The sequence below is a fragment of the Callithrix jacchus genome, chromosome 6 (genome assembly GCF_049354715.1).
Source record: "Callithrix jacchus isolate 240 chromosome 6, calJac240_pri, whole genome shotgun sequence".
In the NCBI taxonomy this organism is placed as follows: domain Eukaryota; kingdom Metazoa; phylum Chordata; class Mammalia; order Primates; family Cebidae; genus Callithrix; species Callithrix jacchus.
Window position 1 is genome coordinate 95,766,013 of NC_133507.1, and position 14,097 is coordinate 95,780,109.

The 14,097-nt window shown below is 40.8% G+C and overlaps 1 protein-coding gene across 2 annotated transcripts in view; it reads right to left on the reverse strand.

Moving 5' to 3' along the window:
- ACMSD (aminocarboxymuconate semialdehyde decarboxylase) overlaps positions 1-14,097 on the reverse strand; it is an 81,563-nt gene that overhangs the window by 31,207 nt on the left and 36,259 nt on the right. For both annotated transcript variants that reach the window (XM_008998987.5, XM_002749492.5), the window contains 3 exons: positions 12,948-13,041; positions 9,866-9,961; positions 8,576-8,748 (listed from right to left, as the gene is read on the reverse strand). In XM_008998987.5, the coding sequence (XP_008997235.1) occupies positions 8,576-8,748; positions 9,866-9,961; positions 12,948-13,041 (363 nt within the window). The remainder of the gene's footprint in view (positions 1-8,575; positions 8,749-9,865; positions 9,962-12,947; positions 13,042-14,097) is intronic.

Below are 14,097 nucleotides of genomic sequence, written 5' to 3' on the forward strand. Positions count from 1 at the left end.
GTTCCTGAATTCCTGACCCAGAGAAAGTGAATGAGATAATAAACATGGATTCTTGTTTTTTTTTTTTTTTTTGAGACTGAGTTTCGCTCTTGTTACCCAGGCTGAAGTGCAATGGTGCGATCTCAGCTCACCGCAACCTCCACCTCTTGGGTTCAGGCAATTCTCCTGCCTCAGCCTCCTGAGTAGCTGCGATTACAGGCATGCACCACCATGCCCAGCTAATTTTTTGTATTTTTAGTAGAGATGGGGTTTCACCAAGTTGACCAAGATGGTCTCGATCTCTTGACCTCGTGATCCACCCGCCTCTGCCTCCCAAAGTGCTGGGATTACAGGCATGGCATTCTTGTTTTAAACCACTAAGTTTTAGGTTAATTTGTGATGCAGCGACATGTAACTAATACAGAGTTTGTTTCCTGGAAATTTGGTGCTACCAGAACAAAAACCTGAAAATGTGGGAGTGGCTTTGGAACTGATTAGTGGGAGGAAGTTGGAAGGCCCTTGACAATAATAAAAGACCAAAGGTCCTTTAAAGACTCTTATTAGAAGCCCAGTGGCCTGTGAGAAGGTTGCACTAAAGGCTTAAAGGAGAATGAGGAGAATATGATTGGAAACTAGAAGAAAGGTGATCCTTGCTATGGTGGTGGCAAAAATTTAGCAATGCTGTCACCTACAGCAGGGGTCCCCAACCCCTGAGCCATTGGCTGGTACTATGGGGATTGTTGAGTTTGAAAACTTCCAGCCTCTCCTATAGCAAATTATGCTAAATTAAGATATGGATTTCTGACAAAACTAAATCCAGGGCACAATTGGAAAAATGGAGTCAAAAAAATGAAGCCAAGCTGTGACTGTAATGTCTTTGTTATAACAATTCAATGTAGCTGTTTTTTGTTTTTTGTTTTTTTTTTTGATACAGGGTTTTGCTGTAGGAAGTGCCTCAAAAAGGCATTCAGCCAAACAAGAAGGGCTTCTCGGAAGCTTAAGGCTGTTGTCTCTCAGCCACCTTAGCAGAAACCCAAAGGTAGAGGAAGGCTTTTCTCAGAGATTTGTGGCTAAGTGTTTTGCCTAATGATGTGAAACTTAATAGGATTCATGAAAGACCTATTTGGTTTTTAAGGGAATTGTATTAGCAGAAAGACCACCAACTTGGACTGAAAGGAATAGATACAAAAAAGGAAAATAAACCTTTCGACTTTAAAACATGTACAGGGATGAAGCAGCCGTAAAAACTGCTCAGCCACAAACACAGGCTTTCATGGAAAAGGAAAGATGACTGAGAAGGTAGAAGCAACAGCTATATTGGATTGGCCTCACCCAGTGGCTCACACCTATGATCCCAGTACTTTGGGAGACTGAGGTGGGTGGATCACTTGAGTCCAGGAGTTTGAGACCAGCCTGGGCAACATGACAAAACCCTGTCTCTACAAAATATATAAAAATTAGCCAGCTATGATAGCATGTACCTGTGGTTCCAGCTACTTAGGGGGCTGAGGTGGGAGGATCCCTTGAGCCTGGGAGGTAGAGGTTGCAGTGAGCTGAGATGGTGCCACTACACTCCAGCCAGGGTGACAGAGCGAAACCCTGTAACAAAAACAAAACAAAACAGCTACGTTGAATAGTTTCTATGCTTTGAGTTCTAATAAAGGAACTAACAATATTTTCCTGATGGATTTCAGACTTGCTGGTGGCTTGTGACTGCTCTGAACCTCCTGTTTTCCCCTTTTAGAATGGGAAGGATAGCAACTATCCTATGCTTGTCTCGCCATTTTACATTGAGTGTGTGGGGAAGAAAGGAATTTATCTGTTCAGTCCATAGTTCTTCAGATTTGGAGAAAGTATACATGAGGAGCCTCATCTACAAGTTCACCTAAGCAACGAAATCCTAGACTTTAAAGTGATGCTATAAATGGATGAGACTTTTGGGGCAGTCTTGGTAGGGGCGGGTTTTACATTTAGAAGGATAAATAATTTGTGGCCAGAGAGAGGAATGAGGTAGTTATGCCTCCCTTCAAAAGGTGGGATCTAATTCTACTCCCCTTGAATGTGAGCCAGATAAAATGACTTGCTTCTATGAATAAAATGTGGTGGAATTAATACTATATGACTTCTGACTCTTAAGATATGAAAAGAATGGCTTCTGTCAGGTGTGTGCTCAATCTCTCTCTGTCTCTCTCTGTCTCTCTCTCTCTCTCTCTCTCTCTCTCTCTCTCTCTGTCTCTGTCTCTCTCTCTCTCTCCCCCCCTCCCCCTCCCATTCTCTCCTTCCCTTCTGTCTCCATTACCATCTCTCCCCATTTCTCTCTAAGATAACTCCCTCTTGGGAGCATCCAGCAGCCATGCTGTGAGGACACTCACCACCTCTGTGAAGAGACCCACCTGGAGAGGAACTGAGACCTCCCACCAAAACCCAGCACTGATATGCCACTCACAGGTAAAATCCACTTTGAATATAAGTTCTTCAGCCCAGCCAAACCTTTAGATAACTACAGCCCTAACTGACACCTTGCCTGTAATCTCGAGAGACTTTGGGTCAGTTAAGCTATTTCTAAATTCCTAACGTATAGAGGCCATGAGAGATAATAAATGTTTATTGTTGTTTATATAGCTTATTTTAATCCACTAAGTTTTGGGGTAATTACAGTAATGCATCACATAATGATGTTTTGGTCAATGACAGATTGCATATGTGATGGTGGTTCCATAAGATTATAATGGAGCTGAAAAGTTTCTCTTGCTTAGTGATATTATAGCTCTCATAATGTGATACATTTTGCATTATTACTATTATGTGTAATGCATTACTCAAGTGTTTGTGGTGATGCTGATGTAAACAAACCTATCCCTGCTGGGCCTATAAAAGTATAGCATGGATTGGCTGAGTGCAGTGGCCCAGGCGTATAATCCCAACACTTAGAGAGGCCAAGGTGTGTGGAACACCTGAGGTCAGAAGTTTGAGACCAGCCGGGCCAACATGGTGAAACCTGTCTCTACTAAAACTACAAACATTAGCTGAGTGTGGTGGTACATTCCTGTAATCCCAGCTACTTGGGAGGCTGAAACATGAGAATCACTTGAATCCAGGAGGTGGAGGCTGCAGTGAGCTGAAATCATGCCACTGCACTCCATCCTGGGTGATAAGTGAGAATGTCTTAAAAAAAAAAAATATAGCACAGATAATAATGTACAGTATTTAAGACTTGGTAATGACATAAATGACTATGGCACTGGCTTATATAATTTCTATATTATCCTTTTTATCATTATTTTAAAGTATACTCCTTCTACTTATTAAAAAAAAATTAACTGTAAAACAGCCTCAGGCAGGTCCTGCAGGAGGTATTGCAGAAGAAGGCATTGTTATAGCAGATGACTGCTGCAGGTATGTTATTGCCCCCAAAGACCTTCCAGTGGGACGAGACGTGGAGGTGAAAGACAGCGATGATGACCCTTACCCTGTGTAGGCCTAGGCTAATATGTGTGCTTGAGTCTTAGTTTTTAACAAAAAAGTTTAAAAAGCAAAAATTTTTTTAATATAAAAGAGCTTATCAGGATAAAAAGAAAATATTTCTGTACAACTGTATAGTGTGTTCTTATTTTAAGCTGTTATTACAAAAGTCAAAAAGTTTAAAAAATTTAAAACTTTATAAAATAAAAAAGTTACAGTAAGCTAAAGTTAATTTATTATTGAAGAAAGAAAATTAAAAAAAAAAATTGGCTGAGCATGGTGGCTGGGCCGGTTGGCTCATGCCTGTAATCCTAGCATTTTGGGAGACTGAGGTGGGGGAATCATGAGATCAGGAGATCCAGACCATCTCGGCTAACATGGTGAAACCCCGTCTCTCTCCTAAAAAAATGCAAAAAATTAGCCAGGTGTGGTGGCACGTGTCTATAGTCCCAGCTATTCAGGAGGCTGAGGCAGGAGAATCACTTGAACCCAGGAGGCAGAGGTTGCGGTGAATTAAGATCGCACCCCTGCATTCCAGCCTGGGCGACAGAGTGAGACTCCATCTCAAAAAATAAAAAATAAAAATAAATTTAGCGTAGCCTAAGTGCAGTGTGTTTATGAAGTCTACAGTAATGTAGTGTCCTAGGCCTTCACATTCACTCACTACTCACTCACTGACTCAGAGACACTTCCGGTCCTGCAAGCTCCATTCATGATAAGTGACCTATACATTCTTAATCTTTTACACCTTTTTACTTTCCCTTTTCTACGTTTAGATATGTTTCATACACAAATATTTACCATTGGGTTACAGTTGCCTCCAGTATTCCATACAGTAACAAGTACAGGTTTGTAGCCTAGGAGCACTAGGCTATACCATATAGCTTAGGTGTGTAGTGGGCTGTACCATAAAAGTTTGTGTAAGGGCACTGTGATATTCACACAACCACAACATTGCCTAATGATGCATTTCTCAGAGCATATCTTCACTGTTAGGTGATGTATGAGTATGTAATTACGCAGCAGTAGGTTACCAATGGATCTAGCCAAAATTATGATATAACTATAATGAGCATATGACCAACTTCTCAAAAATCTATCCACTTAAATATGTGAAGTGTATTTTCTGTGATCAAGTTAATATAGGGAGGCACTATAGTTTTTCTTTTTTTCTATTTATCACAGTGATAGACTGATAATCTATAACCTGCATTCTTTGCATCCATGTTTAAAAATCAAAGCAAAGAATTCAAAAGCAAAAGAATTTTAGAGGTGGAAGGAAGCCAAGAGATTATGTAATTTAAATACTTTTTGACCAAATAGCAGAGTTTTAGAAATAGGAAGTGCTTGATAACTGTTTGGGTTCTTTATATATAACATATATCTGCATATTCTTAAGATGTTATTTAAAATTTGTATTTATAGGCTGGGTGTGGTGGCTCATGCCTGTAATCCCAGCACTTTGGGAGGCTGAGGTGGGTGGATCACGAGGTCAGGAGTTCGAGGCCAGCCTGGCCAATATGTTGAAACCCCATCTCTACTAAACATACAAAAAATTAGCCTAGTGTGGTGGTGCACACCTGTAATCCCAGCTACTTGGGAGGCTGAGGCAGGAGAATCGCTTGAACTGGGAGGCGGAGGTTGCAGTGAGCTGAGATCGTGCCTGGGTGACAGGGCAAGACTTCGTCTCAAAAAAAAAAAAATTGTACTTATCAAAATAATGTTTATGCATAAACAATCAAATATTACTAAAAATCTCTATTTTCAAAAGCAGCTCTTTTTTAAAAACATATTTTGGCCAGGCATGGTGACTCATGCCTGTAATCCCAGCACTTTGGGAGGTCGAGGCAGGCAGATTGCTTAAGTCCAGGACTTGCCTGGGCAACATGGTAAAACCCTGTCTCTACAGAAAATACAAAAATGAGTCGGGTGTGGTGGTGTGTGCCTGTAGTCTTAGCTACTCGGGAGGCTGAGGTGGGAGGATGCCTCGAGCCGGGAGGTGGAGGTTGCAGTGAGCTGTGATGCTACTGCACTACAGCCTAGGTAACAGTGAAACCCTGGCTTACTTTCCCAACTCTTATCCCTTAAGGTAGCCACTTTTCCCATTTTAGCTTGCATCATTTGACAATTACCTTTATAATCCCAGGTAATAAGCTTATACTTTGTGTCTTAATTTACTAATTTTAGAGAATATTTAGTGATTTCCCATTATGGTCATTGAGAATTTCTTTCTTACTTCACTGTCTCTATTTTCTTCATAGAATTATGATTTTCAGTTAAACCAGTACTTAATATTTACCCTATTATGACAACAAATATTGCTCACTGCTGAGTCAAATAACGTACAGTGATTATTGCCCCTCATAGATTTTTTTTCTTAGAGTTATTTCCATTTCTTTCATTTGCTTAATTTTTTAATATATATCCTGCTTTCATTCCTAATGTATCAACAGATCTGTTAAATGTCTGTCAATAAGTATTTCCAACTCTCAGACAGATCAAATAATTCATTCGTTTCATTATTTTCTTTCTAGAGACCTGCCTCCACAGCATTCTGTCTTCTTGCTCAAATCTGGCCACGTTGCTCTCTAGCCCAGATGTCCAGCTAGGACTTTCCTTAGCCATTCTGATTTGGGGATTGTTTTAAAAGAGAATTTGCTAATGTGAGTATGACTAGAATGAAGACGCATTAATATTTTAAAAATAATCCTATATTATTAATATATACTGCTTCTATGTCCTGGATTCACAAGTCTATGAGATTGCATAAAATAAGGTTACATTTGCTCTTTTTTTTTTTTAAGAGATGGGGTTTCACCATGTTGGCCAGGCTGCTATTAAACCCCTGACCTCAGGTGATTCACCCACCTTGGACCCCCAAAGTGCTGGGATTACAGGCATGAGCCACTGTGCCCAGCCACATTTGCTTTTGATGCCCAAATGATTATAGCTCAAGCTTTCATAGTTTGAATGTAAGATCTCAGCACCAAGGACTTTGTAAAGTACCTGCTATGTTTTTCTGGAGGTCCTTGATAGGAATGTATTCACATGTGCTCACTAACTACTCTATCCACTGGTTACCATGAAGTGGTTGCCATATTTTTCCTCTTCTGTTCCTGTCCCCTGGCCAATGTATATTGCACTGGGTGCTCATTGAAGGTGCTTATAGTATCCTGAGACTGCTGAAATTGCTTATCAGCTTAAGGAGATCTTGGGCTGAGATGATGGGGTCTTCTAAATACACAGTCATGTCGTCTGCAAATAGAGACAATTTGACTTCATCTTTTCCCAGTTGAATACTCTTTATTTCTTTTTCTTGCCTGATTGCCCTGGCCAGAACCTCCAATTCTATGTTGAATAGGACTGGTGAGAGAGGGCATCCTTGTCTAGTGCCAGTTTTCAAAGGGAATGCTTCCAGGTTTTGCCCATTCAGTATGATATTGGCTGTGGGTTTGTCATATCTCTTATTATTTTGAGATACGTCCCATTGATAACTAGTTTATTGAGAGTTTTTAGCATAAAGGGCTGTTGGATTTTGTCGGAGGCCTTCTCTGCATCTATTGAGATAATCATGTGGGTTTTTGTCTTTGGTTCTGTTTATGTGATGAATTACGTTTATAGATTTGTGTATGTTGAACCAGCCTTGCATCCCCGGGATGAAGCTGACTTGATTGTGATGGATAAGCTTTTTGATGTGCTCTTGGATTTGGTTTGCCAGTATTTTATTGAAGAATTCACATTGATGTCCATCATGGATATTGGCCTGGGCTTTGGATTTGCCAATGGTGTTTTCTCCTGATGTTTCAGTTTCCAAGAATATGAATGGGTTCTAGGTTTGATGGGATGTAATAAGAACAGCCCTTTCCCCAATCCCACGTGATTTTCCCTCTTCCTTTCCTCCATTGCTCAATGTCCAGAGCCTACAAAGTTTCTTTCAGTTTCTGCCCTGTACTGTCTTGTGCTTACTGACCTCCTCATCATGCTCCATCCAAACCAAAAAAACCAACAGTCACAACCAATTGCTAACCATCCATCTCTGCAGGGGTGACACAAAAGCTAAACAACTCAAAGACACAGCTCAACCACGTAATTGATTACCAAGCTAAAATGCTTAACATTTATATTCTGGTGATTTTCTCAAGCCAGAGAAACAGTCAGCATTAATGCAAGATAAAGTGTCATTCTGGACACTACTTGCAACTTTCAAATGATGGGCCTCTTTTTGCTAGACATGATTTTTTAAACCTTAGAGTCTAAACTCAACTCAAGTATCATATTGCAAATTTTTAACTTTTAACCCCAAAGATTTTTCTCTTGGGAAAATTTGGAAATCTTCTATAGATATCTGTAAGTAGTAAGATGGAATTGAAATACAAAATATTTTAGACTTTTCACTATGGCCTTTCCCTCTAGAAATTCTCAAACTTGCTGGGTTAGCATTTTAAAAGAATACTTAAAGGTGGATGTGCCACCAACAGAGAGATTTGTGATGAGACCACATCAGAGGAAAGATTTTATTTTGAGGGCTTTACAGTACTACCATGCTGGTTTTTTAATTAAATAAGAGAATCAAATGCCATATTATTCCAGGAAGAAATTTCAGGGCATGATACACAAGACCCTTCACCATTTTCCCTTGACTCCCTGTCCAATGCAGTTTCCCAACTATGCATTTCTACCCTTTTCAATTTTCCAGTTTTCTTCACATAGTAGATGAGGATGGTTGCATTCACAATTTACCCAAGTAGTGAAAGGTAGAGCCAGGGTTTTAACGCAGGTCAATTTGACTTTGAAACTTGTGGTTCTTTCCTGCTTACTACATTGCCATGTGTCATGTTGGGTGTATATAGAGATGTCCCTAAGGAAGAGGAGCTGATGTGGGAGAATACCAAACCATGTAGATTATCTGGGATTTCCCTGGCATATCTAATAGTTCTTAGTATTATACACTTTGTGTTGAGGGAGGCCTCAGAGAGAATCCCCTGTGCAAGCAAACCTAATCCCAAACCTCACTGTCTCTCTCCTTTCATCTAATGTGTTTCTTCCATCCCTTTTTTGGAGAGAGGCCAAGTAACAAGTTGCTGATGCAGCATTCTGCTCCCCATGAGACATCTAAGTGGCAGACTGGGCTTACCTTTCCTATGACATCTGTTAACAGCTTGAGGGACAGAGGATCATGAACCAAAGCATCTGTGTAAAAGGAACCGAGGTATTTCTTTGGGTTCGTTGGGTTGTCCTGGGCACACAGATCTGGGCGCATGCTAAATCCATGGGAGATTCTTCCCACTGTGAAGGGGAAGGTACCGCCTGCAAGTAAAACCCATGACTGAGGGGCTAGTGTTGATTGTAAAGTATTCCTTTCCTCTTGATGTTACATGCAAGAAGTTACTGTTGCCCAACTGATTAACAGTAATTACAAAGGACCTATTGTGTTCTGAACACTGGGAGATGATGGAAGAAATGACAGTAACTCATCTAGAAATTCAGACTTGAAAAATTCACCCTAAAGAGAGAAGATAAATGTGTAAAGATATGCAATTAAGGTTTTCAAATATAGTGTGATTATAATAGCAAAATACTGAGACAGCATTATCATTTGGGGACTATATAAATCATGATGGTGTATCCATGAAATGTAAGGCCATACTCGAAGCTATAAAAAATGATGAAGCTCTGTATTTGTTGACATGGAAAGATGTCTTCTCTATGCTGTTGAGAAGGAAAGGCATAGAGAGTAACATGTATAGTTTTATATTTTGTGTGTGTGTGTGTGTGTGTCTGTGTCTATGTGTCTGTGTCTGTTGAAGGGTCACAAATTCAATTACCTAGAGGGATCAGGCAGGCAGTGTAAATGAATGAAATAGGCCTATTTGTAAATAATAAAAAATAGTAGGGACTATTGCAGACTGGAGAGCTCATGATCTAACTAGAGGGATTTAAATAAAAAACAGACAAAAAAAGTAAAACAAAAATGGTGACAACAAAACTAAACTTGCCTACAAAAATAGAATTTGGTCCCTAAATGACTAGAATGATGGCTGGAAGGAAGTGATGAACTGAATCGTATGCCTTCAAAATTCATATGCTGAAACCCTAATGCCAAATTTGACTATACTCGGAGAAAGGACCTTTAAGGGGGTAGTTAAGGTTACATGAGGTCATAAGGTGGGGCCTTAATCCAATAGGACTGGTGTACTGATGTCCTTGTAAGAAGAGGAGGAGAAACCAAAGGCGATGTGAGGAAGGTGGCCATCTGCAAGCTAGGAAGAGAGCCCTCACTAGAAACCAACCCTGCCAACACCTTGATCTTGAACTTCTAGCCTCCAGGTCTGTGAGAAAGTAAATTTCTGTTGTCTTACAGTCACCCAAATCTGTGGCATTTTGTTATGATAGCCTGAGCTGACTAATAAAGATAGGGTCTTACCGCCATGTGCGAAGCACACTTTCAATTTAGGAAACTTCTCAAACACTCCACCCATGATCATGGAACAAATGGCTATTGTGGTCTCTGCTGGCATTCCTGGAAGAAGAGAAATAGTTGCAAAGATCAGGGATGATCACCCCACACAAGAAAAAGTTCAGTGATGTTGTGGCTAGGGAATTGTCAGTGCAAAGAAACTTGAGGCCCCTGTACCCTGGCATCGTTTGGCTGTATTATAGGGGATTACTTTGGCAGGGAGAACCAAATAAAATGTCCTATTTGCCACTTGCAGGGAGAGTCGTCTAATCGCTAGAGCAGTTGAGGAGCCAGAGGACCTGTCTTTTGCCTTAATTCTCCCGACTTCAGTTTGGGATGCAATGAGACCAGTAGAGTATGCCGAGTCTGAGCTGAACCCTAGCTCCTCCAGTTTCTGCTTCCTGGCCTCTGGCAAGTTATTTCATGGCTCTGAGCCTGCACTTCATCTGTAAGATGACGTTTGTGTTGCCCATTTTGCAAGACTATTGTGGAGCCTTGCTAATAATGATGTCAGCCAAGTTCCTGGACAGAACTTCACAATGGAGGTGCTCAACAAAAATATTAGTTGCCTCTCTCTCAATTTCCTCATCTGTAAAATGGCGAGTTCCTGCAGTGGGTTGTTTTGAGGATTTGGCAGACAGCACCTGGCATTTAGTAAAGGCTCAGTAAATAGTGACTATCACGATCGTTCCTGCCAAATCTTTACTGCCTCTTGTAGCTAAGGTTGAAAATAACTGGATTAAAATGAATTATTTCAAGTGCTTTGTGCTCCTAGGATAACACCTGGTCCATGTCTAATGTCTTCATTGCTGAGGAGCCAGTCCAAGCTACATTGCCACTGACTGCTTTTCAGACCATGACTCAGAAATCTGACTGCTCTACAGCTGTGCACTGCACTTTCTAGGGAAGCCTGACTCTGTAGGCTGTGGAGTGAGGCTTCGCAGGATGCTCATTCTGCCTGGGGCTGGTCACTGCTTCACAGGCAGAGATACCCCTAGCACCGCCTGCCTGGGAATTCTGGAAGCATGATGAATTTATACCCATTTAGGAGAAGTTTGTGGGCAGAACTTCCTGAAGGCAGAGAGATGGACGGCATCACTTTCTTCTAGTTCTGTGATTCTATTTTTCAGTAATCACTTGAACCATAACCCCACAATCCATTCTCCATACAGGAGTCAGAGTTACATTTACAGTGTGAATTGGATCATGACCCTTCTTTGCTGAGAATCCCCCACTCCACTGATAACTACCTTTGCATCCAGAATAAAATTCCAAAATTAGCCTGTTTGCTTGTGACACATATACTTGTTTAGAATCTCCTTCCTCTAACCAGAATATAAGCTTCATGAAGGCAGAGGTTTTGTTCATGTCTGTATCTGTAGTGACAGTGACAGGGCGTGGCATGCTAGAAGGAATCAGTGCATTTGTGCTGCTTAAATGGATGGTGAAATGACTGTATATGCAGATGCTCTCCTGTTGCAGTATAAATAAGCTTATGGGACTTATCAAAGTTTTGTGAATAACGGTGACATTTTTCTTTGAAGCTTGACAGTATCTGGGCATCTTGGGTTATCTCGTTCTATTAGTTACTGCCCAAGAATTTGGTGGAATGAGTAGGAAGCTACTTTACTAAATATTTTGGTTTCCAACAACAATCACAGGAATATATAAAACACCAGAGCAGAAAGAGACCTTTGGGGGAATCCAGATCAGCATTCTCATTTTACGGATGAGGGACTGGGGCCCATGGAGGTAAAGTGATTTACTACAGGAAATACAGTGAAATAGAGACTAAGCTGGAATGAAAATTCCATTTTTTGACTTCTAGTATGTTGCCCCATTTAATTCTTCATGGTGGTTGCCATTTTGATTACTTCATAATTACTAATTGTACTAATTGGGCTGAGGAGAGAAAGAAGAATGAAAATCCAGTTCTGGTGCTGTGGCTCACACCCTGTAATCCCATCACTTTGGGAAGCTGAGGTGGGTGGATCACCTGAGGCCTAGAACTCGAGACCAGACTGGCCAAACATGGTGAAACCCTGTCTCTACTAAACATACAAAAATTAGCTGGGCGTGGCGTTGCTCCTCTGTAATCCCAGCTATTTGGAAGGCTGAGGCAGGAGAATCGCTTGAACCTGGGAGGTGGAGGTTGCAGTGAGCGGAGATTGTGCCACAGTACTCCAGCCTAGGAAACAGAGTGAGACCTTGCCTCAAAGAAAAAAAAAAAAAAAAAAAAAAAAAAAGAAAAGAAAAGAAAAGAAAGAAAGAAAAGAAGAAGAAAAAAATCCAGCACTTTTCATTTGGGGACCAAGTTTTCATTGGATTTATAGGTGAGCTGTATTTTTCACCGATAGCTCCAGAATTTTACATCTGTTCTCTATCTCTTCTTATCACAACTGGTAATGAGAGATTGAATAGAGGAATTGGAGTTTTCTCCTCTACCCTTTTGTGGAACTATGGATAGTGCAGGAACCAGAGGGCAAAAGAGAGAAGCAGATACTAGGAAAATTGTAAGCCTGGGTCATCTTTGATCTAATATTTCAAATCTTTGGGTGGTGGAAGTTGACCATATACTTTTAATTTCAGGGTTCTCATTGGTATGAGCTGATGCTATTATTATGTTCCAAAAAATCTACTAGATAGGCATGGTTACATTTTTTGAAGCCTCTTTGGTAGTCTGTATAGCAAGACTGGCTTTGGAGTCAGACATATCTCTGTAAATTACATTTTCATGTATTAACTGTGTGACTTGGGCAACTTACCTAAACACTCCAAGCCTCAGTTTCTCCATCTGTGAAATGGTCATTATAATGTCAACTTCATAGATTAAATATATGATTTATTTATGATGGCATTGGATATGTTTAAAATTAAATGAGGTAATATATAGCAGTAATCCAAGTTAGAGCTCAGCAAGTGATAGCTGCTATTACTCATAATCCTGTTAATTATTCATACTTTCCCTGTTTGACATAAAAGGTTTCCATAGATGATTGGACAAACCCAAGAGTTGGTCCTTTGTTCCAGACCCCACAGAGACACAAACCTATGAGCCAAGGGAGCCAGTATTTGGCCATTCGTCCATCCATCTGCATGTCCCAGGGATGCACGAACAAGGAACACTTCAGCCTTTCAGCTGCCTTCAAAGAAGCAATGAGAGAGAGAGAGAGAGAGAGAGAGAGAGAGAGAGAGAGAGAGAGAGAGAGAGAGAGAGAATGGGTTACTTTGATGAGTGAGCAGATACCAGGTACTGTTTTGGGGAAACTGCTTTTCTTTGAGTCTATATTGGTCTGCATAAATGAACTAAAATGCTTTTGAAATTGTTTTATGGTCTATATAAAAGAGATATTGACAAACTGCTCCTGCTTGGAAAATAAAAGGGACACTTAGAATTCACAAAAGGGGTTGGTAGATTCACCACTGAAGTTGATGAACTTAATTTATCATTTGATAAAGCAAGTGTCAGGAAACATCCATAATTCAAATGTTTGGGCTGAGAGCAAAATGCTCAAGGACTAATCCCACACCTGAAATATAGGGGAAAATTTCCCTGCTGGCTCCAACTTGTTCTACTATTGTGGAAGGACTGCTCTTAAATGACTATATCCTTGGAGTCAGGGTGAGAGTGCCCCCTCCTTTTCCCCACTTGAAAACCTGAGTCTGTGGAAAGTGAGGAATTGATGGGCTGGCGCTAAAGGCTCAGTGCTGGGCTGGGGCTGCCTGGTCTGACCTAAGCCACCTGACCACTCAGAGCCCAGCCCTGAGTGGAATCCCTGGGGTCTACAGGCATTCACACAACCCCAGGAGCCCAGCAGAGTCTCTGAACAGTCTGCTGTGAGTGAGATGACCTCAGAGAGGGAAGAGATCCATGCCTTAGCCAGATAGGTACTGAGATGAATGTCATGGGCATGATCCAGGGCCTTCTGAAAATGGAAATACCATCTGGATGGAATGACCTTTATTCAACAAAAAGTTTAATTAAAAGAAGTCCCCTCAACAGGCATTGAATATTTAGTGCTCATCAAGATTCAAAAGAGATTTCCCTTAGAATAATTCTTCACCACATATATTGAGGTTCTGCAGTGACTCATCCTACTCTCATACATAAATATTTGTGTTAACCAGGCTGATGCAATGTGAGTTGTGTACGTGAGCATTTTTAAAACGGAAAACCAAGTCTGGGACAACAGGGGATT